Raw genomic sequence first — 25409 nt, 5'->3', positions numbered from 1 at the left:
CGACACGCCCTCTTATGTGGGACTCAATTAGTGGGCCGCACATAGGAGATTTACACATCGGTAACCATGTGGAGCCAAAAGGGGACTCACCCTATGCAGGGTCAAGGGACCCACCATCATCGCGTGGGGTCAAGGGGACCCACCGATTATGTGGCAGTACGGGCCTACTCCTTGCCTCTGATACCATGTCAAATTATCAAAAGATACGGGCCAAAGTCCCACTTTTAGCAACATCTATATTGTCCCCAACTTAATAATTACCACCTGCGCACAATTCGTCAGGTGTGAGTTTTAACACAAATGACCTTGATATTAGTTGAAGTGGGATTAAGATATTTAAAGTCTTATTTTCTATAAAATAAGGTCATTGTGAGATATTTTAATAACATTATCTGACCGTGAATATGTGATAATTACACTTAAAAAAAATTACAATGACGGTATGATAAAGAGATATGACAAAGAAAGACCGCTCTCTAGTTAAATGGGGAGACAAATGAGGATAAGGAAATAGATATTAAATAAGAAAAGTAAACAAGAAGAATCCAGTTTCGGCCGGCTTAACAGAAAACTCTCTGAACAAAGTTCTAAGAAAGTTCCCAACCCTCTTGTCTGACAATACCTATGCCTTGTGCTTGTCTCCTGTCCCCCGCCTTCACCAACACCTCCTCTCTATAATTACAAACCCTAATTTCCGATATTTCATATTACCATCATATATCCTAGAAAACTAAAACTTAAAGTTTTGTTTTGAAGTATGAAGTCCAACCATCATAATCATCAAGATTCAAAGACCTCCAGTACTGATGAAGAGGCTGATCATCAACCGGATGCGAACGATGACATGGGTACAGGGCGGTCGTACGAGTGTGTATTTTGCAAGAGAGGTTTCACAACGGCGCAGGCCTTGGGAGGACACATGAATATTCACCGGAAAGAGAGAGCCAAGACCAGACCTAGTTCAGCTCCTACAAGTTTGGCTTCGTCGATTAGCACGGCAGTAGAAGATCAGAATCATCCCAGGGCAGCATTATACCGGGCAATTCAAAGCTACCGGCCAGGGCCGCCACATTATTTTATAGCTCTTCCGGATGACCATATGAACTACAGAACAGATGTGCCTGCATCTAATACATCAGGGGTGTTAAGGCCCCCACATGCAAATCATATTAGTGATGAGGACTTGTGTGCAAGAAATTATATTCCGAGGCACCGGAATCTGCTAAGAGATGATCATCGGGATTGGAGATCAGGGAGTAGTTTGAGCTTGGGAATGGGCCAGCCATCAGATGATTACAAGGAGAGAGTGATTAATGGTGGCCTTGAAGAAACGGACGATGAATTGGATTTGGAGCTTCGACTTGGTCATGATCCCTAAGTTTATTTGTTAATTTTATCAAACATTTGAGAGATCATAAACTATACATTTTTATTAATTAATTTGTACACCACTTTTTATTTGTGCGTACAGTTATGGATTTATCTGTACAAATTTCCATGTGATACTTTTTTTTTTTTCATGGAAAAAAGTGATGAGTTAATAGAATATCTCAACATCCCAAATTTTCATGGCAATTTTACTCTAACGGCCGGCAGGATTTAACGGCAGGAAGAAGGAGCAATTTTACCCAGGTACGTATAGTAAAGAAGGTATTTTGCTTCATCCATCAACACACCTAGCCCTAATGTTTGTTAGGTTTTTTTAAGAAGTTTTCTTATAATTTATGTCCTCTTCTTCCTTCCATTGTATATGTCTCTTTTAGCCCAAGTTTTGCTTATAAATTTGTACTGCTGTACTTCATATCATATTGTATGAAGAGATTGAAATTTCTTGTTATCCAGAATGACATAATTAATTTGCTTGAATTCTTGCTTCATTAAGCCATATAGCAGTTATCATTAATTGCTTTTTTTTTTTTCAAGAAAATGAATCAACAAGTACTGGAAAACTGTTAATACTAACTGGGAAACCTTGCTTAATTCCATGTTCAAGTACCCTACAAGTCAAGTTTCTCTTGTGCCCTCTGATCCGTGCCAAATGGTCTTGTGTACGTCTAAATCATCGCATACCATTGGCCGGTGTAGCTCGACTATTCAACCCCAACTTGCCATACACATTTCAGGTTCGCTCTGAGATTTTAGACTAAATTATTCTTTTTTAAGTTTCTTAAGTTACATTGGAGGGTTTAAACCCTGGACCTAGGATTGTCAGCCGTATATGAATATGGTATCAAACTTAGGTTATACAAGCTTAATTTGTGCCGACAAAATTTGTTTCGTAGGCTCATTCAACTGATTTTAGGGTCACTCTCATGTGCAGTAAACACATTAGTTTTCATTGTTAAGTTGTATCTGTCTTCATAAACTTGGCAATCTTTTAGATTTGTATGTAATATATAGTAATATTTGTACAAATTAAACGAAGATACTAGTATATACCAGGTAAGATGTTAACCATTTATAACTATCATATATAGTTTTTCTAATTTTATGAAATGATGATAACGGATTAGGCGAGTTAAACTACATATAAGGCTTGAACTATAAAGAATCATGTTAGTTGTAGCCCTTGATGTTAATTAGGAAAATTAGTAATGTTTGAAGTGGCCAGCTGATAATTATAAACAGCGGATCTCGAATTGATGTGTTAAAGTTTTGATTATTTGGGATTTTGAATGGCATGCTTTGTGGGACTTTGGGATAATTTTCAGACTACATCTTAGATATATAATTCTTAATAATTATATGGTTTTTGTTCAATTCTATTGCTTTTTAATAATTTTGGCTTTAAAGCTCTTTACTCGCTTGGAAAGGGATTGTAAAATCAAGGATGAAAAATCTTTTACTTTGTACAAACGATATGTGGAAAAACAAAAATCAAACTTAACTGACTTCAAATGCAAGAATAAACGAGTCTAACCATTTGAGCTATACTCCCTTTGCAAGAATGAGAGATCGTAGACTGGAGTTTTTGTGCAAATTAAATAGCTGCGCTGATGAGTAGCGATCCCTACAATTATATTTCTTGCATTTGGTTTTATATTTTGACCATCAATTAATTTGATATTCTGCAGCAGCGTGCGCACACACTTATATATATATATATGTTGGAAGACTATAAATAAATTCGGAAGGACAGTGTGTATCTTTTATGCGGAAGCTTGAATCTCAACATGCTCCTACAAACACGATCAACTGCTTTGACCCTCTGTGCACGTCTAGAACCTTGCAGGTCATTGATGGGGTTGGCTATGGTATGTCAAGTTGCCCCTTGGTTTTCGACTCCCAAGACCTAGGGCTGAAAGTGATAGCCCTAAAGACCTAACTAGAATATTTGAATTGTGGAAAAACTTGTGTTTCTTGTATTTTCTCTCTTCTCAAAGCCTCCTTATATAGTGGTTGAGAAATGTGTATAAAGACTGTAAAAACCCATGAAAATCTCAAGTATATTCTAATATGAATATCTCTTAATTTTTATCTATTTATCACATAGATAATTAGGAGATTAATATCCTTATATAAATGAAATATCATTTGATATTTATTTATCACATAAGATAAATCCTATCATATATACAGCAATTACTGGAGGTTGAATATATACTAAACTATAAATAAAATATTGTACGTACATGATCGCCTAAGCATATAATTAAATATATAAAAGAGAAATCTGACTTTGACCAAACGAAGTAATATTTGAAGAATTTTCTGCGTGCAGGCCACGGCCATGCCGCCATGGGAGTAAATGCAGTGAGCGGTTTCATGACGATCTACTGACTTTGATCTGCTCTACTTGAGCCGCGCAGCCACAAGATCAACACATGTCATGCTCAGGAATGCCGACCAGCCTGCAGGGCTGTGCAGGGAACAACTTGATATTCTGATAACGTGATACTCTAAACTACTTTAATTTATATTGACAAAAATTCATATTAGGCCACCAAACTACCGTAACAGTGATTCAAATTTGGCTGCAAAAAGGCTACACTCTAGTCTGGTTAACTTAGATAACTCACGTTTGTTAGATACACTTGATATTGAAATTACATTTTAATTTTCATAATTTATATTCGTTATACATACATTCCTTCTTTGAGTTGATTGTATGAACATATATATCGATCGCTTCTAGATTGCAATTTTTAACGTTCTAAATTAACTTCCCGAAAGGTTAATGCTCCAAAGAGGTTGATCACCATCCTCGGTTCTCTTCTTGTTCTACGAGTTGATGCTCGACAAGTTCAAATCTTGTCTTTCAAACAACTAGCCACACATTACTAATACATGACTCAAAGAACTTACAATCTAGATGGAGCTTGGAGGACACTGACTTGACTGGTTGAACGCCTCGCCGGAACAAAGATTTATGGACTTACGTTAGCTCTGCAGCTAAACATAATTAGAAGATTGATAACCTCTGACTGACGATACGGAGGCAGAGTACTTTGTATTTTGTCATGTGGTTGATGAAACGATGTATAACCCGATGCAAATTTCCGGCATTCAACTCCTACTTCATACATTCGAATATCTTTATACAAACATACCAGAATATCTTTACAAGCAGAAGGTAAACATCGATTACAAAGAAAAGCGAGCGTCTTCCATATTCAACTCAAAACTAGTGGCTGTACCAAATCCCTCATGGATTAGTTACCTAGTGAGATAATATACGACTAGGAATATGACCACAAACGATGCGACTAGCGTAAACATTCTCTTGCTTGACTTGGTCTCGAAGACCTGACCAAAATGAAACCCATCACAATGTCATGAATTAAGAGGGAACCCTCAGGAGGATAAATGATGGAAAAATATGTATAATTTCAAAAACGAAAACGAAAAATTTGGAAAGGAGTACAGCACCAGAAATCTAGAGAATGTACCATCTTAAACTTGTCCATTGTACCAGATAGCACTCCCCTCGATGAATCCATATCATTTCCCTGAATTAGACGATGCACATTACAAACCAGGTAGACCAATGTCCGGCCAAAACAAATCTAAATTATAGAGAAAAAGATTTATTAGCTGCAGCGTACATACCATTCTGTCCAACATGTGATTATGGCTCTCCACCTCCTCATGTATATCACCTGACAACTGTTTGAGAGAAAGGGATAAGTATTTGGCGGGGACATACTAAAACCTATGAAGCTATAAATGCTGACATCAATTGCTATCTATCTTCAGATAATATTTTGTTAAATCGATAACTTCATAGCAAAACTAGTCTTAAACAATGGAGGATTTGAGACAGACATTAAGTTCAACAGGTGATGTTTAATTACATTGTCAAAAGACAAAGGCAAAGAACCATTGAATGATGTCATTGTTGCTGTATGTAGTGCCAATAAAGCAAAGGGTAAAGATAAAGAATTAAGCAAGATTTTAAGACATTACCATACTACAAATTCAAAAGCTACATTTTTCCTCCTCAACCTATTCAAACAGTAGAAGAAAGCATACCGCTGATTATGCAACAACACAAAATCTTACTGATATCATGACATAAAAACCAATGTATATCTAAGTCAGTCAAAAAACCGGTACAATAACAATTGTATTACAACTTTTCAAAGTTTCCAGGCACTGAAAGACAAGGGAATGAAGGGGGTAGGGGGAGGGGAGCTTACTCTCTTCAGCAAATTGACTCTATCTTGCAACCCGTCCACAGCCCTTTCATTATCATGTTCATCAATTTCATGGGAGTAGGAAGCTGAGGCCCTAATGCCACCCTCCTCAATGCCATCAAAAAGAGCAACTTTGTTGCCACGGAAGTCCCTAAATATAAAGAAGATCATTTCGGTAAGTCAGAATGATCAGCAAAACATGCCATCAACAACAGATATTACTTCCTACAAATGTAACATGGGAAAACTCCACAAAATTCAGCAGAATCCTTTTTTCGAGTGAAAAATTTTAAAAAGCTTCGGTAACAATCACAAGCAATCAAAGAGGTTACAGTATCCAATCAATCAAACCATTTTCTCATCAAATTATTGCTAAGACATCCCAAACAGGCAATACCATGTCGAATGAACGCTTACTCGAATATAAATCTCGTTTTATTTTGTACAACCGAAGCAATTCGTACACGAATTGGTCCAAAACAGCCTAAACATAACTTAGCAGAAACACTGAATGAACCCGAAAACTAACCCAAAAATGCTCCAAGACCCAATTCGGATATGGGTTTTCGAGTTCACGAAATTCCCAAAGTTTATCCCTCAGTTACGAATCAGTACACACAACAAACAGCAAAATCGCATAGCTAAAACCACACCACTACACAGATCCAAATACAAATTTACTATTTACGTAACACAATCAGGTAAATAAGCTTCAGAACGTTCTGGAAAACGAAAGATGAAAATTTACAAAACACCAAATGAATCGGATTCGTATGGGAACCGGAATCGAGCTAACCTTCGAGCATTCATGACTGCAATTCGATCCAGTCGCTGCTTCTTTGATCCTTGAATTCGAGTTCTGTGAAGCAAATTCGAATTTTTCCAAAAATCTTAAAACAGAAACCGAAAATTAAAATCATGATAAAAGCAGAGGTGATGAACTATTCAGATCTGAGATACTGGGAGCGACGAAACGTACCGTTTTGGAGGGAAGCGGAGGATTTTTCCCTGCGGAGTAAGAAAGGAGGGGGAAAATGGAGGGGACGAGGAGGAGTTCGACTGATCTAGCGGGGGAAGGAAGGAAGAAAGATTTTATTTGTGGGTCCCAATTGGATGATGGGTATGAAAATATTGGACAAGAATTGGAACGTTTTTACTGCACTGGGATTTGTTACTACTGGCGGTAAATGGATTTTTTAGTTGCGAGGAAAACAATCCTGTTTATGCATGTTGATGTTGTTTCGTCCGCCAATTTTCTTTCTCCTTCACAAACTAAAAATTTCGCAGATAAATTATTGCTATGGTTTGTCAACAAAAAGAAAAATTAAAATAGCATCAGGATGTAGCCAGTTATAAGTACGTATCAAACTTGCATTAATGTACTTAAATTCTATTCGATGAAGTGGAAGCAATTATTAGAAGACAAAGATCGACTTTAATTATTTGAGGATTCTACTTGTAATAAGTTACTCTTCTCCATAAAATCATATTGACGAGAAGGATAGACACAAACATGTTGGTTTTTCACCACTCAAGTTGTAGTATGTTCTAATGGTTAGATTGTTCGACTATTAAAGTGATATGTGAGTTGGACAAACTTAAATAAGATATAAAGATGGATAAAAGTGTTAAATTTTCTTGTCAGGTTAGATTTTGCTACATGACAACCGATGATGCTATATAACAAATATTTATCGACTTATTAGGTAATTTTCGAACACGTGACAAACATTCGTAGACGTGTGATGCTTTTAAGACCTATTGGGCTGGACTGGAATCTGAATAGGGATTTTCAAACCCGGACAGAGCCCATCATATATAAAATTAAAATAAAAAGTGTAAAAAAGCAAAAAAAGGTGCGAACTTCATCGTCGTCTTCAATTGGCGAGCATCCAATTCTGGTCGGACTGTCACCCTAATCCGTACAAGGTAGGGCTTGTTGGAATCCGAATACCTCACATCTCAAGCTCAATGGGCTTACTGAATGATGACGCCGCCGCCACCACCGCCACCACCTTCGAGTCCTCACCGGAGATGGTGAAATTTCTCTGCGACCGGTTGCTTGACCGGGCCCAGCCCATCTCGGAGCGTTTCAGAGCCTTGTTCTCTCTCCGCAACCTCAAGGGCCCTGCCCCTCGCGACGCCCTCATTGCCGGTTCGTTTTCTTTACTTTTCAATTATTTATTGTTTATCATTATATTTTCCGGAGCCAATTTGCGTGAAAATTCAGGACTTGTTTCGGATTTTCAATTTCTAGAAAAAGGGTAAACTTTTTTTATGGATTGATTAGAAATTTGGAAGTAGTTGTTTTGATTCTTAAAGCGAAATTAACTATTTTATCTTTGAGCTGAAGTAAAAGTTTGGACTTTGGGCAAGGAGCTGGTGGCTCGGTTAGTTAAGAGCATTCTTCTGTTTGATTTGCCCCCTCCCTCGCATGTATTAAAAGAAAAAGTTTAGAACTTTGGATGAACATTGTGACGGCAGTAATCGGTTTTACTGGATAGGTGAACATTGATCATTAGGACCTTAGGTATTTGTTGATGGACAGGGCGTTACACTGAACTTCTGGCATTACAATTACAAATGCTTGGAAATGGGCTGGAAGTAAACATGCTATATATTGGAGTTTTTTGTTTTGTTCTTCGTTAAATTAATGGATGTTTTACCTTCGTAGATCTCCTGTGATAAATAATTGTGTATTGGTAATTAGTGTTGTTCTAATTGGATTAAGGATATGTGGTTTCCTCTGTAGCAACGAGGGATCCTTCCAATTTGTTGGCACATGAGGCTGCATTTGCATTGGGTCAAATGCAAGATGTGGATGCAATCCCTGCCTTAGTAGCCATTCTAAATGATTTCTCTTTGCATCCTATTGTTCGTCATGAGGTGAGCTTTGCCACCTCAATCTACTAATATTCCTCGCGTTCTTGTAATACATCTTATTTTTCTTATTGCATTTTATGCAGGCAGCAGAAGCTCTTGGTGCAATTGGTTTAGAGAGCAATGTTCCTCTTTTGAAAAATAGTCTAGCTCTAGATCCCGCTCAGGAGGTCAAACAAACTTGTGAATTGGCCCTTAATCGGATTGAGCAGTTGAAGGATGCTGGTTGTCAATCAAATGATGAAAAATCACCTTTTATGTCAGTTGATCCTGCTGCACCTGCTACTTCTGGTTCTTCAGTAAATCAGCTAAGGTCTGCATGGTTATCATCCATGGCTTATATTTTTTTTCTTCCATTTATTCTAATATGTTAGATGTCTGACTTGTGTCAATCATTTTAAGGGAAGTTCTTCTGGATGAAAACAAAAGTATGTATGAGCGCTATGCCGCTCTCTTTGCACTGCGGAATGATGGTGGAGATGAAGCTGTTACCGCTATAGTTGATTCCTTGGGTTCAAACAGTGCTCTCTTGCGTCACGAGGTTTGTTTATTATCTAATCTATCATACTGAACTTTATAAATTTGGACTGGGCGCTCACGTACACTCACACACACACACACTCTCTCTCTCTCTCTCTCTCTCAAAATGGCTATTTGATTTGCTAAACTTGCACAAGGATGCTTAAAGTTTAATGTTTCTAATTGCTTTTGGAGTATGATCAATTGACATTCATGCAAAACTAGCATGTTTACACCTCTTATCTGATATAGATTTGCTCGGTGTTTTGTCACCTTCATGTCTTCTTTTCTGTGACTTTCAGGTTGCTTATGTGTTGGGCCAATTGCAGAACAAAGCTGCTTCAATCGCTCTTTCCAACATACTTATGGATAGAAATGAACACCCAATGGTTAGACATGAAGCTGCAGAAGCTCTTGGTTCCATTGCAGGTATGACTGCTTGATACAATTATGTTTCCAATTATATGTCTGTCTATTGCGTAGTAGCTAATTGGCGTTTTGGGCTATTTAATTAAGTTACTAGTTTGTGTGTAGATGACCGAAGTGTATCACTTCTTGAAGAATTTGCGAGGGATCCTGAACCCATTGTGTCACAGAGTTGCGAAGTTGCTCTAAGCATGCTGGAATTTGAGAGATCAGGAAAATCCTTCGAGGTATGCATATCAAACTATGGTTTGAAACCAATCAAACTCTAGATTTAGTACATCTTATCAGGAGAACGACTGAAGTCTCCGTTTTATGTGCAGTTTCTCTTCATGCAAGCTCCTCTAGTGCAATAGATAATGACAGACAGTTTCCATCACCCGGTGCATTTCATCCGTACACCAAATCATTCCGATGCAGACAGTTCATCCATGTCGTGGAAGCATGAAGTTGGGGAGAAACAGAAGGAACCAAATTTTTTACTTTGTCCGAATTGAATGAATTAAGCTGTATTGTTATACATATTGTTACAAAGTTGGTAGTTTGGGATTATTGGTGTTTGTGTAATAACCTACACGATCATTAACAAATAAAATCACATTGCATAGAGTAATATACAAATGTGAAATTTTGTTCCTTCCAAGTGCCGGCCACGTGTGTGTGGGCGATCGACCAGATGCGAGCGGTTGACCGAACCATTCACGTCGGTAGCTCGAACCATTCACGTCGGTAGACCGAACCAAGCGCAGCTCTTATCTCTAAAGTGGCCTCTTGACATTGACTTGGTTGCAAAAAGCTTCTTTATCACACTTTAATACATTATCGTTCAATAAAAAACGCAAGAAAGCTGTTTTTTTTTGAAAGGCCGCAAGAAAGCTTCTTTAGCACGTTGTGATGTGTTCCCTATCGGGACTTAAAAGTGTGAGTGTGATGATTCGGGGCGGGTCGGGTGAAAAAGGGACGGAGCCCTCGGTCCGTTAAAACCAGACAGCAAGCGACAAGGAGCCCGTGTGGAGAACCGAAGTTATTCTTTCTTCTTCAAAATCCCAGCAAGAGTCTCTCACTTCTCAGTTGCGAGAGAGAAAGGGAGAGAGAGAGGAATGGAGAACCCGCAGGCCCAGAAGCCATGGAAGGTGGAGTACGCGAAGTCGTCGAGATCGTCGTGCAAGACCTGCAAATCCCCCATTGAAAAGGAGACGCTCCGCCTCGGCAAGATGGTCCAGGCCACCCAATTCGACGGCGTCATGCCTGTAACTCACTCCCCCTTCACTCTCTCTCTATTTCTCTCTCTCTCTCTCTCTCTCTCTCTATATATATATATATCTTTCTCTCTCTCTCTAACCCCCATTTCACTTGCACCGTTGCTCTCATTGCCATTGGCTCATTGGTATTAACCCAAAACATCGATAGTGTGAGAATTTTAATTTTAGAAATTTTGAATTTCTTTTATTTTTTGTGCATATTATGCTGCATTTTCATTTACTTTGCAGTTTTGTTAGTCAAAAGTCTGGAGCTTTTTGTTCGTTTTCACATTGTTTAGTCTCTGTTTGTTTCGAAGTGACGTAGTTATTCAGAAATGTTTGATAATGTTTGTGTTAGTCGGAAGGTGTTCTTCGGCGGATAACTTTCGAAGATTACATGAGGAGATGCTTGTGAGAAATGTTTTTATTTCTTCTTTCTCAGAAAAGAGACAACTTTTCCAGCTCTATTGTGAAGTTGACATATTTATCGAAACATAATCAAGAAAACTTATCCTATTTCCGCTTGAAAAAACCGGAGCTTTATAGATTTATATTGCTCTACTTTTGTTTTCTTGTTCGATTTCCTCAAATACTACCACATATATAAATGTTTGGTTTGTTTTTGTTTTCTGAATCAGATGTGGAACCATGCTGATTGCATAATGAAGAAATCGAACCAAATAAAATCGTACGTGTTACTGTAATGCTTATCGTAATCTCCCTTGAATTTAGTGGATGAATGCAGTGATTAACTAATTGCTTTGGTCTTGCATTTAGAACTGATGAGGTTGAAGGCCTTGAGCTCATTCGTTGGGAAGATCAGCAGAAAGTTAGAAGTTATGTACAAAGTGGTGGACCCCCGGATACATCACCAGCAACAAGCGAGTTCACTACTAAAGAATGTGGTATTGAAGTTTCGCCAACTTCTCGCGCTACTTGCAAGCAATGCAGCCAAAAGATTTAAAAAACGGAGGTTGGTAATGATGTATCTCTACCATTTCTATGTTCAGGAAGTGAATTTTCGTCTTAGTTAATCTATAAAAACCTATCATCATCATATATAAGATACAATATCTTTCTGCAATTCTAGTTAATACGGTGTAACTGAAGTTGAGTACTCTGCAATCTGCATGATTCCTTTTTAGGGGAACTAATAAAAAGTCCCTCACGAAACTTTTTTTCAATCGAAAAACACTTAACAACTTATCTTATTATTAAGGACACTTTTTATATTATAAGGACAAAAAACAAAGAGGAGTCAAACTTCATGAGGGTTTTGAATTGAAAAACATGTCCTTAATAATAAACATAGGTGACCTTAATGATAAAGAACCTTGTCTGAGAGTTTCTGAATAAAAAAAAAAAGTTTTGCGAGGGGCTTTGTATTAATCTTCTTTTCTTTTTATTTCATTCTTAGGTCCGTATATCAACCAAGCCTGAAGGTCAAGGGCCTAGGAGCCTGGCATGGAACCATGCCAACTGCTTCATGGAATTATCACCATCCATCGAAGTGGAGAAGTTGCCTGGATGGGAGACCCTCCCAGTTTCTGATCAGGAAGCTGTACGTGCCTTGGTTAAGAAGGTTCCTTCTAATGCTGGCACAAAACGAAGAAAAGATGCTGGTGATGATCAGAAGTCAAAAGTTGCTAGGTCTGAAGGAGATGTGTCAACGAGCAGGGATGTGTCTGTGAGGAGTGCTTGTGATGTGGGGGATAAACTTGGATGATGTGTATGAAAATATTGGATAAGAATTGGAATGTTTTTACTGCACTGGGATTTGTCACTACTGGCAGCAAATGGAAAACAATCATGTTTATGCGTATTGATGTAGTTTTGTCCACCAATTTTCGTCTCCTTCACCAACTAAAAATTTCGCAGGTAAATTATTGCTATGGTTTGTCAAAAAAAAAAAAAAAAAAAAATTAAAATAGCACCACGATGTAGCCAATTATAAGTGCGTATCAAACTTGCATTCATGTACATTAAATTTAAATCCTATTCGACCAAGTGGAAGCAATTATTAGAAGATAGAGATCGGCCTTAATTATTTGACGATTCTACTTGTAATAAGTTACTCTTCTCCATAAAATCATATCGACGAGAAGGATTGACACTTACATGTCGGTTTTTCACCACTCAAGTTGTAGTATGTTCTAATGGTTAGATTGTTCTACTATTAAAGTGATATGTGAGTTGGACGAACTTGAATAAGATATAAAGATGGATTAAACTGTTAAATTTTCTTGTCAGGTTATATTTTGCTACATGACAACCGATGACGCTACATAACAAATATTCATCAACTTATTAGGTAATTTTCGAACACGTGACAAACATTCATAGACGGGTGATGCTTTTAAGACCTGTTGGGCTGGGCTGGAATCTGAATACGGTTTTTCAAACCCGGACAGAGCCCATCATATATAAAATTAAAATAAAAAGTGTAAGAAAGCAAAAAAAGGTGGGAACTTCATCGTCGTCTTCAATTTTCGAGCATCCAATTCTGGTCGGACTGTGACAAACAAAACCCTAATCCGTACAAGGTAGGGCTTGTTGGAATCTGAATACCTCACATCTCAAGATCAATGGGCTCACTGAATGATGACGCCGCCGCCACCACGGCCACCACCTTCGAGTCCTCACCGGAGATGGTGAAATTTCTCTGCGACCGGTTGCTTGACCGGGCCCAGCCCATCTCGGAGCGTTTCAGAGCCTTGTTCTCTCTCCGCAACCTCAAGGGCCCTGCCCCTCGCGACGCCCTCATTGCCGGTTCGTTTTCTTTACTTGTCAATTATTTATTGTTAATCATTATATTTTCCGGAGCCAATTTGCTTGGAAATTCAGGACTTGTTTTGGATTTTCAATTTCTCGAAAAAGGGTAAACTTTTTGTATGGATTGATTAGAAATTTGGAAGTAGTTGTTTTGATTCTTAAAGTGAAATTAACTATTTTATCTTTGAGCTGAAGTAAAAGTTTGGACTTTGGGCAAGGAGCTGGTAGCTCGGTTAGTTAAGAGCATTCTTCTGTTTGATTTGCTCCCTCCCTCGCATGTATTAAAAGAAAAAGTTTAGAACTTTGGATGAACATTGTGACGGCAGTAATCAGTTTTACTAGATAAGTGAACATTGATCATTAGGACCTTAGGTGTTTGTTGATAGACACGGCGTTACACTGAACTTCTGGCATTACAATTACAAATGCTTGGAAATGGGCTGGAAGTAAACATGCTATATATTGGAGTTTTTGTTTTGTTCTTCGATAAATTATTGCATGTTTTACCTTCGTAGATCTCCTGTTATAAATAATTGTGTATTGGTAATTAGTGTTGTTCTAATTGGATTAAGGATATGTGGTTTCCTCTGTAGCAACAAGGGATCCTTCCAATTTGTTTGACATGAGGCTGCATTTGCATTGGGTCAAATGCAAGATGTGGATGCAATCCCTGCCTTAGTTGCCATTCTAAATGATTTCTCTTTGCATCCTATTGTTCGTCATGAGGTGAGCTTTGCCACCTCAATCTACTAATATTCCTCATGTTCTTGTAATACATCTTATTTTTCTTATTGCATTTTATGCAGGCAGCAGAAGCTCTTGGTGCAATTGGTTTAGAGAGCAATGTTCCTCTTTTGAAAAATAGTCTAGCTCTAGATCCCGCTCAGGAGGTCAAAGAAACTTGTGAATTGGCCCTTAATCGGATTGAGCAGTTGAAGGATGCTGGTTGTCAATCAAATGATGAAAAATCACCTTTTATGTCAGTTGATCCAGCTGCACCTGCTACTTCTGGTTCTTCAGTAAATCAGCTAAGGTCTGCATGGTTATCATCCATGGCTTATATTTTTTTTCTTCCATTTATTCTAATATGTTAGATATCTGACTTGTGTCAATCATTTTAAGGGAAGTTCTTCTGGATGAAAACAAAAGTATGTATGAGTGCTATGCCGCTCTATTTGCACTGCGGAATGATGGTGGAGATGAAGCTGTTACCGCTATAGTTGATTCCTTGGGTTCAAACAGTGCTCTCTTGTGTCACGAGGTTTGTTTATTATCTAATCTATCATACTAAACTTTATAAATTTAGACCGGGCGCTCATGTACACTCACACACACACACTCTCTCTCTCTCTCTCTCTCTCTCTCTCTCTCTCTCTCTCTTTCAAAATGGCTATTTGATTTGCTAAACTTGCACAAGGATGCTTAAAGTTTAATGTTTCTAATTGCTTTTGGAGTATGATCAATTGACATTCATGCAAAACTAGCATGTTTACACCTCTTATCTGATATAGATTTGCTTGATGTTTTGTCACCTTCATGTCTTCTTTGCTGTGACTTTCAGGTTGCTTATGTGTTGGGCCAATTGCAGAACAAAGCTGCCTCGACCGCTCTTTCCAACATACTTATGGATAGAAATGAACACCCAATGGTTAGACATGAAGCTGCAGAAGCTCTTGGTTCCATTGCAGGTACAACTGCTTTATACAATTATGTTTCCAAATATATGTCTGTATATAGCGTAGTAGCTAATTGGCGTTTTGGGCTATTTAATTAAGTTACTAGTTTGTGTGTAGATGACCGAAGTGTATCACTTCTCGAAGAATTTGCAAGGGATCCTGAACCCATTGTGACACAGAGTTGCGAAGTTGCTCTAAGCATGTGGGAATTTGAGAGATCAGAAAATCCTTCGAGGTATGCATATCAAACTATGGTTTGAAACCGGTCAAACTCTAGATTTAGTACATCTTATCAGGAAAACGACTGAAGTCTCCGTTTTATGTGCAGTTTCTCTTCATGCAAGCTCCTCTAGTGCAATAGATAATGACAGACAGTTTCCATCACCCGGTGCATGTCATCCGTACACCAAATCATTCCGACGCAGACAGTTCATCCATATCGTGGAAGCATGAAGTTGGGGAGAAACAGAAGGAACCAAATTTTTTACTTTGTCCGAATCGAATGAATTAAGTTGTATTGTTATACATGTTGTTACAAAGTTGTTAGTTTGGGATTATTGGTGTTTGTGTAATAACCTCCACGATCATTAACAAATAAAATCACATTGCATGGAGAAATATACAAATGTGAAATTTTGTTCCTTACAAGTGCCGGCCACGTGTGGGCGATCGACCAGATGCGAGCAGTCGACCAAACCATTCACGTCGGTAGACCGAACCAAGCACAGCTCTTATCTCTAAAGTGGCCTTTTGACATTGACTTGGTTGTAAAAAGCTTCTTTAGCACACTTTAATACATTATCGTTCAATAAAAAACGCAAGAAAGCTTTTTTTTTTTTAAAAGGCCGCAAGAAAGCTTCTTTAGCACGTTCTGATGTGTTCCATATCGGGACTTAAAAGTGTGAGTGTGATGATTCGGGGCGGGTCGGGTGAAAAAGGGACGCAGCCCTCGGTCCGTTAAAACCAGACAGCAAGCGACAAGGAGCCCTTGTGGAGAATGAAAGTTATTCTTTCTTCTTCAAATCCCAGCAAGAGTCTCTCACTTCTCAGTTGAGAGAGAGAAAGGGAGAGAGAGAGGAATGGAGAACCCGCAGGCCCAGAAGCCATGGAAGGTGGAGTACGCGAAGTCGTCGAGATCGTCGTGCAAGACCTGCAAATCCCCCATTGAAAAGGAGACGCTCCGCCTCGGCAAGATGGTCCAGGCCACCCAATTCGACGGCGTCATGCCTGTAACTCACTCCCCCTTCACTCTCTCTCTCTGTCTCTCTCTCTATATATATATATATATCTTTCTCTCTCTCTAACCCCCATTTCACTTGCACTGTTACTCTCATTGCCATTGGCTCATTGGTATTAACCCAAAACAGCAAAAAGTTTAAGAAAGAAAACAAGAACCTTGAAAACATCGATAGTGTGAGAATTTTAATTTAGAAATTTTGAATTTCTGTTATTTTTTGTGCATATTATGCTGCATTTTCATTTACTTTGCAGTTTTGTTAGTCCAAAGTCTGGAGCTTTTTGTTCGTTTTCACATTGTTTAGCATTTTAATTACAGTTCTGTAATTGGGAACTTAGTCTCTGTTTGTTTCGAAGTGACGTAGTTATTCAGAAATGTTTGATAATGTTTGTGTTAGTCGGAAGGTGTTCTTCGGCGGATAACTTTCGAAGATTACATGAGGAGATGCTTGTGAGAAATGTTTTTATTTCTTCTTTCTCAGAAAAGAGACAACTTTTCCAGCTCTATTGTGAAGTTGACATATTTATCGAAACATAATCGAGAAAACTTATCCTATTTCCGCTTGAAAAAACTGGAGCTTTATAGATTTATATTGCTCTACTTTTGTTTTCTTAATCAGCCCTCCTGTTTTCTTGTTCGATTTCCTCAAATACTACCGCATATATAAATGTTTGGTTTTTTTTTTTTTGTTTTCTGAATCAGATGTGGAACCATGCTGATTGCATAATGAAGAAATCGAACCAGATAAAATCGTACGTGTTACTGTAATGCTTATCGTAATCTCCTTTGAATTTACTGGATGAATGCAGTGATTAACTAATTGCTTTTGTCTTGCATTTAGAACTGATGAGGTTGAAGGCCTTGAGCTCATTCGTTGGGAAGATCAACAGAAAGTTAGAAGTTATGTACAAAGTGGTGGACCCCCGGATACATCACCAGCAACATGCAAGTTCACTACTAAAGAATGTGGTATTGAAGTTTCGCCAACTTCTCGTGCTACTTGCAAGCAATGCAGCCAAAAGATTTTAAAAACAGAGGTTGGTAATGATGTAGCTCTACCATTTCTATGTTCAGGAAGTGAATTTTTGTATTCGTTGTGACAAGCTTTCGTCTTAGTTAATCTATAAAAACCTATCATCATCATATATAAGATACAATATCTTTCTTTAATTCTAGTTAATATGGTGTAACTGAGTTGAGTACTCTGCAATCTGCATGATTCCTTTTTAGAGGAACTAATAAAAAGTCCCTCACGAAACTTTTTTTTTAATCGAAAAGCACTTAACAACTTATCTTATTATTAAGGACAGTTTTTATATTATAAGGACAAAAAACAAAAGGGAGTCAAACTTCATGAGGGTTCTGAATTGAAAAACATGTCCTTAATAATAAACATAGGTGGCCTTAATGATAAAGAACCTTGTCTAAGAGTTTCTGAATAAAAAAAGGTTTTGCGAGGGGCTTTGTATTAATCTTCTTTTCTTTTTATTTCATTCTTAGGTCCGTATATCAACCAAGCCTGAAGGTCAAGGGCCTAGGAGCCTGGCATGGAACCATGCCAACTGCTTCATGGAATTATCACCATCCATCGAAGTGGAGAAGTTGCCTGGATGGGAGACCCTCCCAGTTTCTGATCAGGAAGCTGTACGTGCCTTGGTTAAGAAGGTTCCTTCTAATGCTGGCACAAAACGAAGAAAAGATGCTGGTGATGATCAGAAGTCAAAAGTTGCTAGGTCTGAAGGAGATGTGTCAACGAGCAGGGATGTGTCTGTGAGGAGTGCTTGTGATGTGGGGGATAAACTGGAGGCCCAAACTAAAGAGCTGTGGGCACTGAAAGATGATCTTAAAAAGCATGTGACAAATGCAGAGATGCGCGAAATGCTTGAAGCCAACGATCAAGATTCAACAGGATCAGAGTTTGATTTGCGCGAGCGCTGGTAATATCTTCTACATTGTTCTAAGTGTGGAAATTGGCTATTTTCTTCTCCCTTTAGTTTCTTCTTTTTTGCAGTTTCACTTTTAAAAATAGTTTTTTTGATTAAAAATGGTTTTTCCGTGAATAATTTTATTCATATTCCTTGTTTTTTAAAGGTTTGCAGCTTCGCATAGGCTTGTTAGATTTTGTTGCCTGATTGTTTTCCATAATGTAGACCTCTTTTTTTTGTTTCCTAGATGTACCCAGCTGTGTGTAAATTCTCGATGTGTTAATTGCTATTGGGTAATCATCGTCTCTAAGTAGATCATTATTTTCATCTAATTGACTTGGAGATGATATTTTGTATTGCTGTACTTGTTTAGTGCTGATGGAATGATGTTTGGAGCACTTAAGAGCTGCCCACTCTGTTCTGGTTCTCTTCGATATTCTGAAGGCATGTACCGGTGCCATGGCTACCTATCGGCCTGGAGTAAGTGTTCTTACTCTACTCAGGAACCTGAACGTCTTGAAGGGAAGTGGAAAATCCCAGAAGATACGGAGAATCAATATCTTAAGAAGGTATTCAACTTTGGTTAATTACGCATTGGTTGGTTGACAAGTTATGAATTGAGTTTTATTTATGTATTTATTTATTTTTATTTGCAGTGGTTTAAATCACAAAAGCTTGCAAAACCTGTGCGGATACTGCCTCCATTGACACCTAGCAAGCCTTCTGGGAGTCCAGGCCAATCTCATTCATCTAACAGTACAAGCTTGACGGATTTAAAAGTTGCTTTTCGCGGATTACCTAAAGAATCAATGGTATGCCCTTTTTTGCTCCTTTTAAGTTGTATTTAGTTTTTATTACCTGTGGAATTATCTTTCTTCCGTAGTTTCAGTTCTGTCTATCTTTTTCATCGAGGGTGATATTGCAGGAAGAATGGAGTAGAAAAATTGACTGGTGCAGCTGGAGCGGTTCATTCGAAGATCAAGAAAGGCAAGTGCTGTTCATGGACATAATTTTGATTTAATTTTTGCGTTCTTTGGTTTACGGCTGTATCAGTAAAAGATGCATAATGATAGTTATCCTTGCTTACCATATCAAAGTGCAGATACTAATTGCTTAGTTGTGAGTGGAGCATTTGATGATGATGCTGACATGAGAAAAGCCAGGTTAAGATGCTATTAAATTTCTGGTCTTGACTCTTGAGTATATTTCTACCTTGGTTCCTTTTTATCTGACTATGATAGGTACGTTTTCAGGAGGATGAAATTACCAATTGTTAGGGAAGATTATCTGGTTGATTGCTTTAAAAGACAGAAGAAGCTTCCATTTGATATGTACAAAGTCGAAGCTGTTAGTGAATCCTCTAGCATGGTCACTGTCAAAGTGAAAGGCCGAAGTGCTGTTCATGAATCTTCTGGTCTCCAAGATACTGGGCATATACTTGAGGATGGGAAAAGCATCTACAATACAACTTTAAGTATGTCTGATCTATCAACTGGTGTTAACAGGTGTGTTCGGTTTATTCTATCTTTCTTGCCCGCATATTTTTCTGGAACTAATCTGTTGTTCTTTGCATCAATTGGTACTAATCATTTCTTGAATTTAAGTTGCTATTATCGTTTCTTGCCTTGTATCCCAATGCATGACTAGACCATCATGTTTTAAGATAAAACAATTTTGCGAAGTCTCATTGAAATAGTCTCTCAAAATTGCAGTTTTCTTCTGAACTTAGGTTGGGATATAAACATTAGTTCTAATCAATAATTTTCTTTATAAATTAAAAGGAATAAAGTGTTGTTCTACTGTATTGGAAGATGAACTTTATTGTATTGGTTTACCCATCACTTGCAGTAGTTGTGTCTTTTCTTTTCATTTTAGCTTTTTTAGAATAAACATTTGAACTCTTATTTTAGTGCCTATTATCTGTCCATAAAAATTCACAATATATGATTATAAATTCTTATTTCTAACTCTCTCTTGCTGTTTTCTATGTAAAGTTACTACATTCTCCAAATTATACAAGATGATAAGAGTTCTGACTGTTATGTGTTCCGTAAATGGGGACGAGTGGGGAATGATAAAATTGGAGGAAACAAACTGGAAGATATGTCGAAATCAGATGCGATCCGTGAATTTAAACGTTTGTTCCTTGAGAAGACTGGGAATTCGTGGGAAGCATGGGAGCAAAAACAAAATTTTCAGAAGCAAGCTGGAAAATTCTTTCCATTGGATATTGTACTACTTGTTCTTTTTGTTCTTTTATATTTTCCTTAACTCTGTTTTTTGTTCTTAAATTTAATATCCGACTAAAACTTGGAATTTTCAGGATTATGGGGTTAATAAACAGGTTTCCAAAAAAAATCAGAAAAATGGGGACAGCAAATTGGCTCCTCAGTTAGCAGAATTGATGAAGATGCTTTTCAATGTTGAAACATACAGGTTAGCAAGTTTTTTTCTTTAAATGTTTGTTTCTCCCCCATCCTGTCTTTTTATTTATGTATAACTGTGAGACTGAGTACTGAGTTTTGCAGAGCTGCCATGATGGAATTTGAGATAAATATGTCAGAAATGCCACTTGGAAAACTGAGTAAAGCCAACATCCAAAAGGGTAACATTGAAAGGAGAATCTCTTCAATTTTCTGCAGAGCTCAAATAGAAACTGTTCTATATTCATACTTATTCTAGCTGTTTGGATAATAAAGTATTGTGTCCTTTAACTTCAGTCATTTGTCTGTTCTCTCTATTCAGGATTTGAGGCATTAACAGAAATACAGAATCTGTTGAATAATAATGGCCATGCTCCTTCCATAAAAGAAAGCTTGATTATAGATGCAAGCAACCGTTTTTTCACTGTGATCCCTTCCATACACCCACGGGTTATCAGGGATGAGGATGACTTTAAGTCAAAGGTACGTAAGGGTGTTTTGCATATTCTCAAGCCAGTGGTTTCCTTCATGCCTTTTCAATATCGAAAGATGGTTTTTCTGCTCCTATGTTTAATATGCATGTATTAAATGATGTCATTGGAGGTTTTTTTTTTTTTTTTGGGTTGATGATACCAATCTCTTCCTTAATGGATTGCTTATGTTAATTTTTATGCTAGCACTGTACTATTATTGTTTCATCGTTCAGATATCATCTTTGTAACCATAATTATTTTGATAAGTTATTTACTAAAAAAATGTGATTCTGGTATGAATATATTTATGTTTCATTACCTTTCATATGTTAAAAGATGAACTCATGCGAAAAGAAAAAGTTCATGTAAAAGGTGGGATATTGGAGTTTGACACATTAAAGACATTGATGCTGAATTTACTTGTTGTGATGAACATTTACATTGAAACTGATATTGGCAAGTCCGCATAGTTACAAGCAAGGATAAAATGTTTATCAGCCCTTCATTTATCCTTGGCAGGTGAAAATGTTAGAAGCTCTCCAGGACATTGAAATTGCTTCCAGATTAGTTGGTTTTGATGCTGATAGTGATGACTCCCTTGATGAGAAGTATAAGAAGCTCCAGTGTGATATTGATCCAATTCCTCATGATAGTGAAGATTATCGGTTGATTGAAAAATACCTTCTTACTACTCATGCTCCTACACATACGGTGGGTTATCTTGATACTCTTGAGTTTTGAGCATATGTGCTGGTGACCTATGTTAGTGTACTCAATATTTAAATGTTAATTTATAGTTTTCTTCCCCTAAATCTTGTGTCTGGCATCTTCTAATGCTATCAGGATTGGAGTCTTGAACTTGAAGAAGTTTTTGCACTTGAAAGGGAAGGAGAATTTGATAAATTTGCTCCCTATCGGAAAAAGCTTAAGAACAGAATGCTTCTTTGGCATGGTAAGTTGCACTGCCTATAAACATAACGTCATAAAACTTCTGTGCAGTGAGATGGGAAAGTTCCTTGCAATTTTTCTTTTACCAAGGTTGATAGAAATGCACTACTAACTGTACCAACTGATAACCTTATCCTCCTAGGTTCTCGGTTTACAAATTTCGTGGGTATACTTAGCCAAGGACTAAGAATAGCTCCTCCTGAAGCTCCAGCTACTGGTTACATGGTATATCTCTCTTTCTCTCTCTCTCTTGCACATTTATGTCTATGTGATGTCTTACATGTCTTTGCAGGTGCATAGTAGTAGGTGTATCTGCTTTTTCTGCTAGACTAAGAGTGTAAACATTTTGTATTTCAGTTTGGCAAGGGGATTTACTTTGCTGACCTTGTCAGCAAGAGTGCACAGTATTGCTATACAGATAAGAAAAATCCTGTGGGCCTCATGCTTCTAAGTGAAGTTGCATTGGGGGAGGTGTATGAGCTCAAGAAGTCTGCGGTGAGGACATTTTCCATTATCGTTTTATGTGCTTTGGTTGTGTGTTTTGATATTCCATCTGAAATTTGACATTGTGCGTCCACTAACCCGAGCTAGTGGTATAGACTTGTCATGTGTAACTTTAGTTGCAGTTTGTTGGGGTTCTTATGCATCCTAAAAGTTCTAATGTTGGCGTGTGGAGCCAAAAAAATAATCCCATATCGATGCATCAAATTTTCCATTTCTGATTTGACTTTTGCCCATTTAACTTATTGTTATGCCGCTATCTTTCAGTATATGGACAAACCTCCTAAAGGAAAGCACTCTACAAAGGGGCTGGGCAAGAAAATACCTCAGGAGTCGGAGTATGTAAAATGGAAGAACGATGTCATTGTGCCTTGTGGCAAACCAGTGCCATCAAATGTCAAGGCCTCTGAGCTCATGTATAACGAGTACATCGTTTATGATACAGCTCAAGTAAGTTCTAAGCTTTGTTTCTGTTAGTAATTGGCACATGCCACATTTGACTCTTATTTCATCACTCGTTTAATTGTGCTGATTAAACAAATAGTTTACAAGTAAATCTAAAAATGGAGTTTTTGAGGGCCATTAGTAACTTTTCCGGGTGATGACATATGTGGACAGGTTAAGATGCAATACCTGTTGAAGGTGAGGTTTCATCACAAGAGGTGAGGGAGACGTATTGATGTTCAGTATTTTGGCCGCGGTGTAGAGTCAGCGGTGGTGTGCTAAGAAACTCACACAATGTTTCTCTGTGCCGGATTTTGGATGAACATAGCGATAAGATCTATTTTGGGGTTATGTGTGAGATCTTTGAACTTTTTGCTTCTGGCATTGTGAAGAATGTTTTTATGAAATAGAATCAAGTCCCTCTACGGGCATTTTGTTCACTCATCTTGTATTGTACCATTGAGGATGCCATTGTTCTCCTTTCCTCACAATATCCACAATCTTTCTATAGCATCTTTACACGGAACGGATTTACCATTATGGTCCAATAATGCATTGTCACGTGGAGATAAAAACTTAAACATGAAATATATTATTGGACCGGGATAGTATGTGACAATGAACACGTTCAATGCAAGTCCTTGTAGTGTATACCAAGGAATCTATCGTTAAATGAAATCCAATCTGGCAGGCAGCTGGAGCATCTAACTGGGCTGGGATATCAGACCGAACAGCAACTGGACTAGGGACCAAAAGGAAAAATTAGGAGAAAAACGAAAATGTAAAACCATCCCCAATTGGACTACAAGTTGGGCAAGTTGGATTGTTTTGGGGAAAGGTTTACCTAGAGACAATATGTCAACTTGGCAAATCAAACAATGTATTTTAACTTTCTTACGCAATATTGTTTTAGAACACAATATGTAACATCCCACATCGTCCAGGGGAGAGGATCATATAAGCCTTATATGTATATTCTCATCTCTATCTAGCACGAGGCTTTTTGGGAGCTCGTTGGCCTCGAGTTTCGTAGGAACTCCGAAGTTAAGCGAGTTTGCGCAAGAGCAATCCTATGATGGGTGACCCACTGGGAAGTTCTCGTGTGAGTTCCCAAAAACAAAACCGTGAAGGCTTGGCCAGAGCCCAAAGCGGACAATATCGTGCTACGGTGGAGTTGAGCCCGGGATGTGGTGGGGGCTTGGGCCAGGATGTGATAATTTGATATTTGAGCCAATCCTTGGCAGGAAGTGTGCCGACGAGGACGTTGGGCCCCTAAGGAGGGTGGATTGTAGTATCCCACATTGCCTAGGGGAGAGGATCCTATAAGCTTTATATGTATATTCTCATCTCTACCTAGTGATAGGAATTTTACCACCTACCAAAGTAGGGATAAAATCACACAAAATACTTGTAAGAGAACAAGCAAGGTCGTTTTTCGCTGGGATTATTTAAAACAATTTATGAAAAACCCTAATCCTAGTTAATTATCTAAAAGTAAAGATTGGAAAAGGTTGATTTTGAATTTAAAAGTATTAAAAACGAATTTTAATAAAAGTAATTTAGAGAAAGCAACTAATAACCAATTAGAAAAGAAACAAATCAAAGAGAAAAGGTTTTGAGAAACAAATTTGGAAAAACACTAGGGTTCCGTCATCACCTTAACAATCCTATGTAGATGTACTAATTACTTATGAAATACCCATGCAACTTTGAAGGTTAGGTTTTCTTTATTCATATTCTACTTGTGGCATTCAAGATAGAACGTATATTAAACATGCAATCTGTCTGTGGCATTTAGATCAAATTTAAACACGCATGACTCATTATGCTTTGTAAAAACCTTTTGAAAAACCATGCAACCCCTACGACGTGGCATTCGCCCTAGGTGAAATTACAACTATTAATCACAAGAAACAATACCCAATTCTCCGGTGGCATTCCGACTGAATTGCATCTAATTACTTATTTAAACATCCTAATGGTCACAAATCATTAAGACACAAAGACAGTTTAAAGCACAGTGATTGATAATTCAAAGTATGCATGCATAATATCATAAGCAATTAAATAAAAACTACATATTCATGCTAAGGCTCAAGGCTTCGCCGTAGCAAAAGAAAATTAGCTATGCATACTCATAATTAAAATCCAAAGAATTATATTAAACTAGAAAAAGAACGAAAATACCTTGTAGAATAAAGTCTGAAAATCTCTAAGCTTTAGCCAAATCCCTCTTCTCAAATCTTGTGTCCGTAGAAGAGAGACCCTAAGTTTTCAAAAAGGCTTATTTATACTTTAATTAAAATCCTCC

General features: G+C 37.8%; 4 protein-coding genes and 1 pseudogene across 7 annotated transcripts; 4 read left to right on the top strand and 1 right to left on the bottom strand.

The window, feature by feature from the left end:
- The first annotated feature begins 557 nt into the window (after positions 1 to 557).
- LOC103957293 (transcriptional regulator SUPERMAN-like) lies at positions 558 to 1610 on the top strand. Its single transcript, XM_009369441.3, has one exon. It carries the CDS (start codon positions 758 to 760, stop codon positions 1376 to 1378), a length of 621 nt encoding a protein of 206 aa, XP_009367716.2. The 5' UTR covers positions 558 to 757; the 3' UTR covers positions 1379 to 1610.
- A 2886-nt stretch (positions 1611 to 4496) lies between these two features.
- LOC103957290 (bet1-like SNARE 1-1) lies at positions 4497 to 6772 on the bottom strand. Of its 3 annotated transcripts, none has more exons than XM_009369436.3 (6): positions 6616 to 6772; positions 6433 to 6495; positions 5640 to 5787; positions 5050 to 5106; positions 4890 to 4949; positions 4497 to 4746 (listed from the first exon to the last, which is right to left on the bottom strand). In XM_009369436.3, exons 2-6 carry the CDS (start codon positions 6444 to 6446, stop codon positions 4657 to 4659), a joined length of 369 nt encoding a protein of 122 aa, XP_009367711.1. In that variant the 5' UTR covers positions 6447 to 6495; positions 6616 to 6772; the 3' UTR covers positions 4497 to 4656. The 3 variants fall into 3 exon arrangements, with proteins under 3 accessions (XP_009367711.1, XP_009367712.1, XP_018505391.1); XM_009369437.3 differs by having other exon boundaries at positions 6433 to 6526; positions 6616 to 6768; XM_018649875.2 differs by having other exon boundaries at positions 6433 to 6533; positions 6616 to 6735.
- A 706-nt stretch (positions 6773 to 7478) lies between these two features.
- LOC125472338 (deoxyhypusine hydroxylase-B-like) lies at positions 7479 to 10010 on the top strand. Of its 2 annotated transcripts, none has more exons than XM_048573635.1 (7): positions 7479 to 7787; positions 8424 to 8522; positions 8603 to 8829; positions 8919 to 9057; positions 9338 to 9464; positions 9570 to 9688; positions 9782 to 10010. In XM_048573635.1, the coding sequence occupies exons 1-7, from the start codon at positions 7608 to 7610 to the stop codon at positions 9812 to 9814; spliced, it is 924 nt and encodes a 307-aa protein (XP_048429592.1). In that variant the 5' UTR covers positions 7479 to 7607; the 3' UTR covers positions 9815 to 10010. The 2 variants fall into 2 exon arrangements, with proteins under 2 accessions (XP_048429592.1, XP_048429591.1); XM_048573634.1 differs by having other exon boundaries at positions 7480 to 7791; positions 8389 to 8522.
- Positions 10011 to 10079: 69 nt separating this feature from the next.
- Positions 10080 to 23611, top strand: LOC103957287 (poly [ADP-ribose] polymerase 1). Its single transcript, XM_048573636.1, is given in 21 exon segments — positions 10080 to 10708; positions 11338 to 11387; positions 11477 to 11672; positions 12117 to 12281; positions 18002 to 18321; positions 18683 to 18878; positions 18966 to 19121; positions 19235 to 19258; positions 19260 to 19296; positions 19412 to 19472; positions 19563 to 19814; positions 20304 to 20541; positions 20633 to 20745; positions 20838 to 20914; positions 21055 to 21215; positions 21725 to 21916; positions 22049 to 22157; positions 22296 to 22378; positions 22511 to 22648; positions 22922 to 23104; positions 23273 to 23611. Coding segments are annotated over 21 exon segments (2949 nt in total). The 5' UTR covers positions 10080 to 10558; the 3' UTR covers positions 23321 to 23611.
- On the top strand, positions 13146 to 15762 carry LOC103957289 (annotated as a pseudogene).
- Positions 23612 to 25409: the final 1798 nt, after the last annotated feature.

The sequence above is a fragment of a genome, unplaced genomic scaffold, assembly GCF_019419815.1.
Source record: "Pyrus x bretschneideri cultivar Hongxiangsu unplaced genomic scaffold, Pyrus_bretschneideri_v1 Contig7, whole genome shotgun sequence".
In the NCBI taxonomy this organism is placed as follows: Eukaryota; Viridiplantae; Streptophyta; class Magnoliopsida; order Rosales; family Rosaceae; genus Pyrus; species Pyrus x bretschneideri.
The sequence above is the reverse complement of the archived record's forward strand: the minus strand, read 5'-3'. Positions and strand labels throughout refer to the sequence as shown.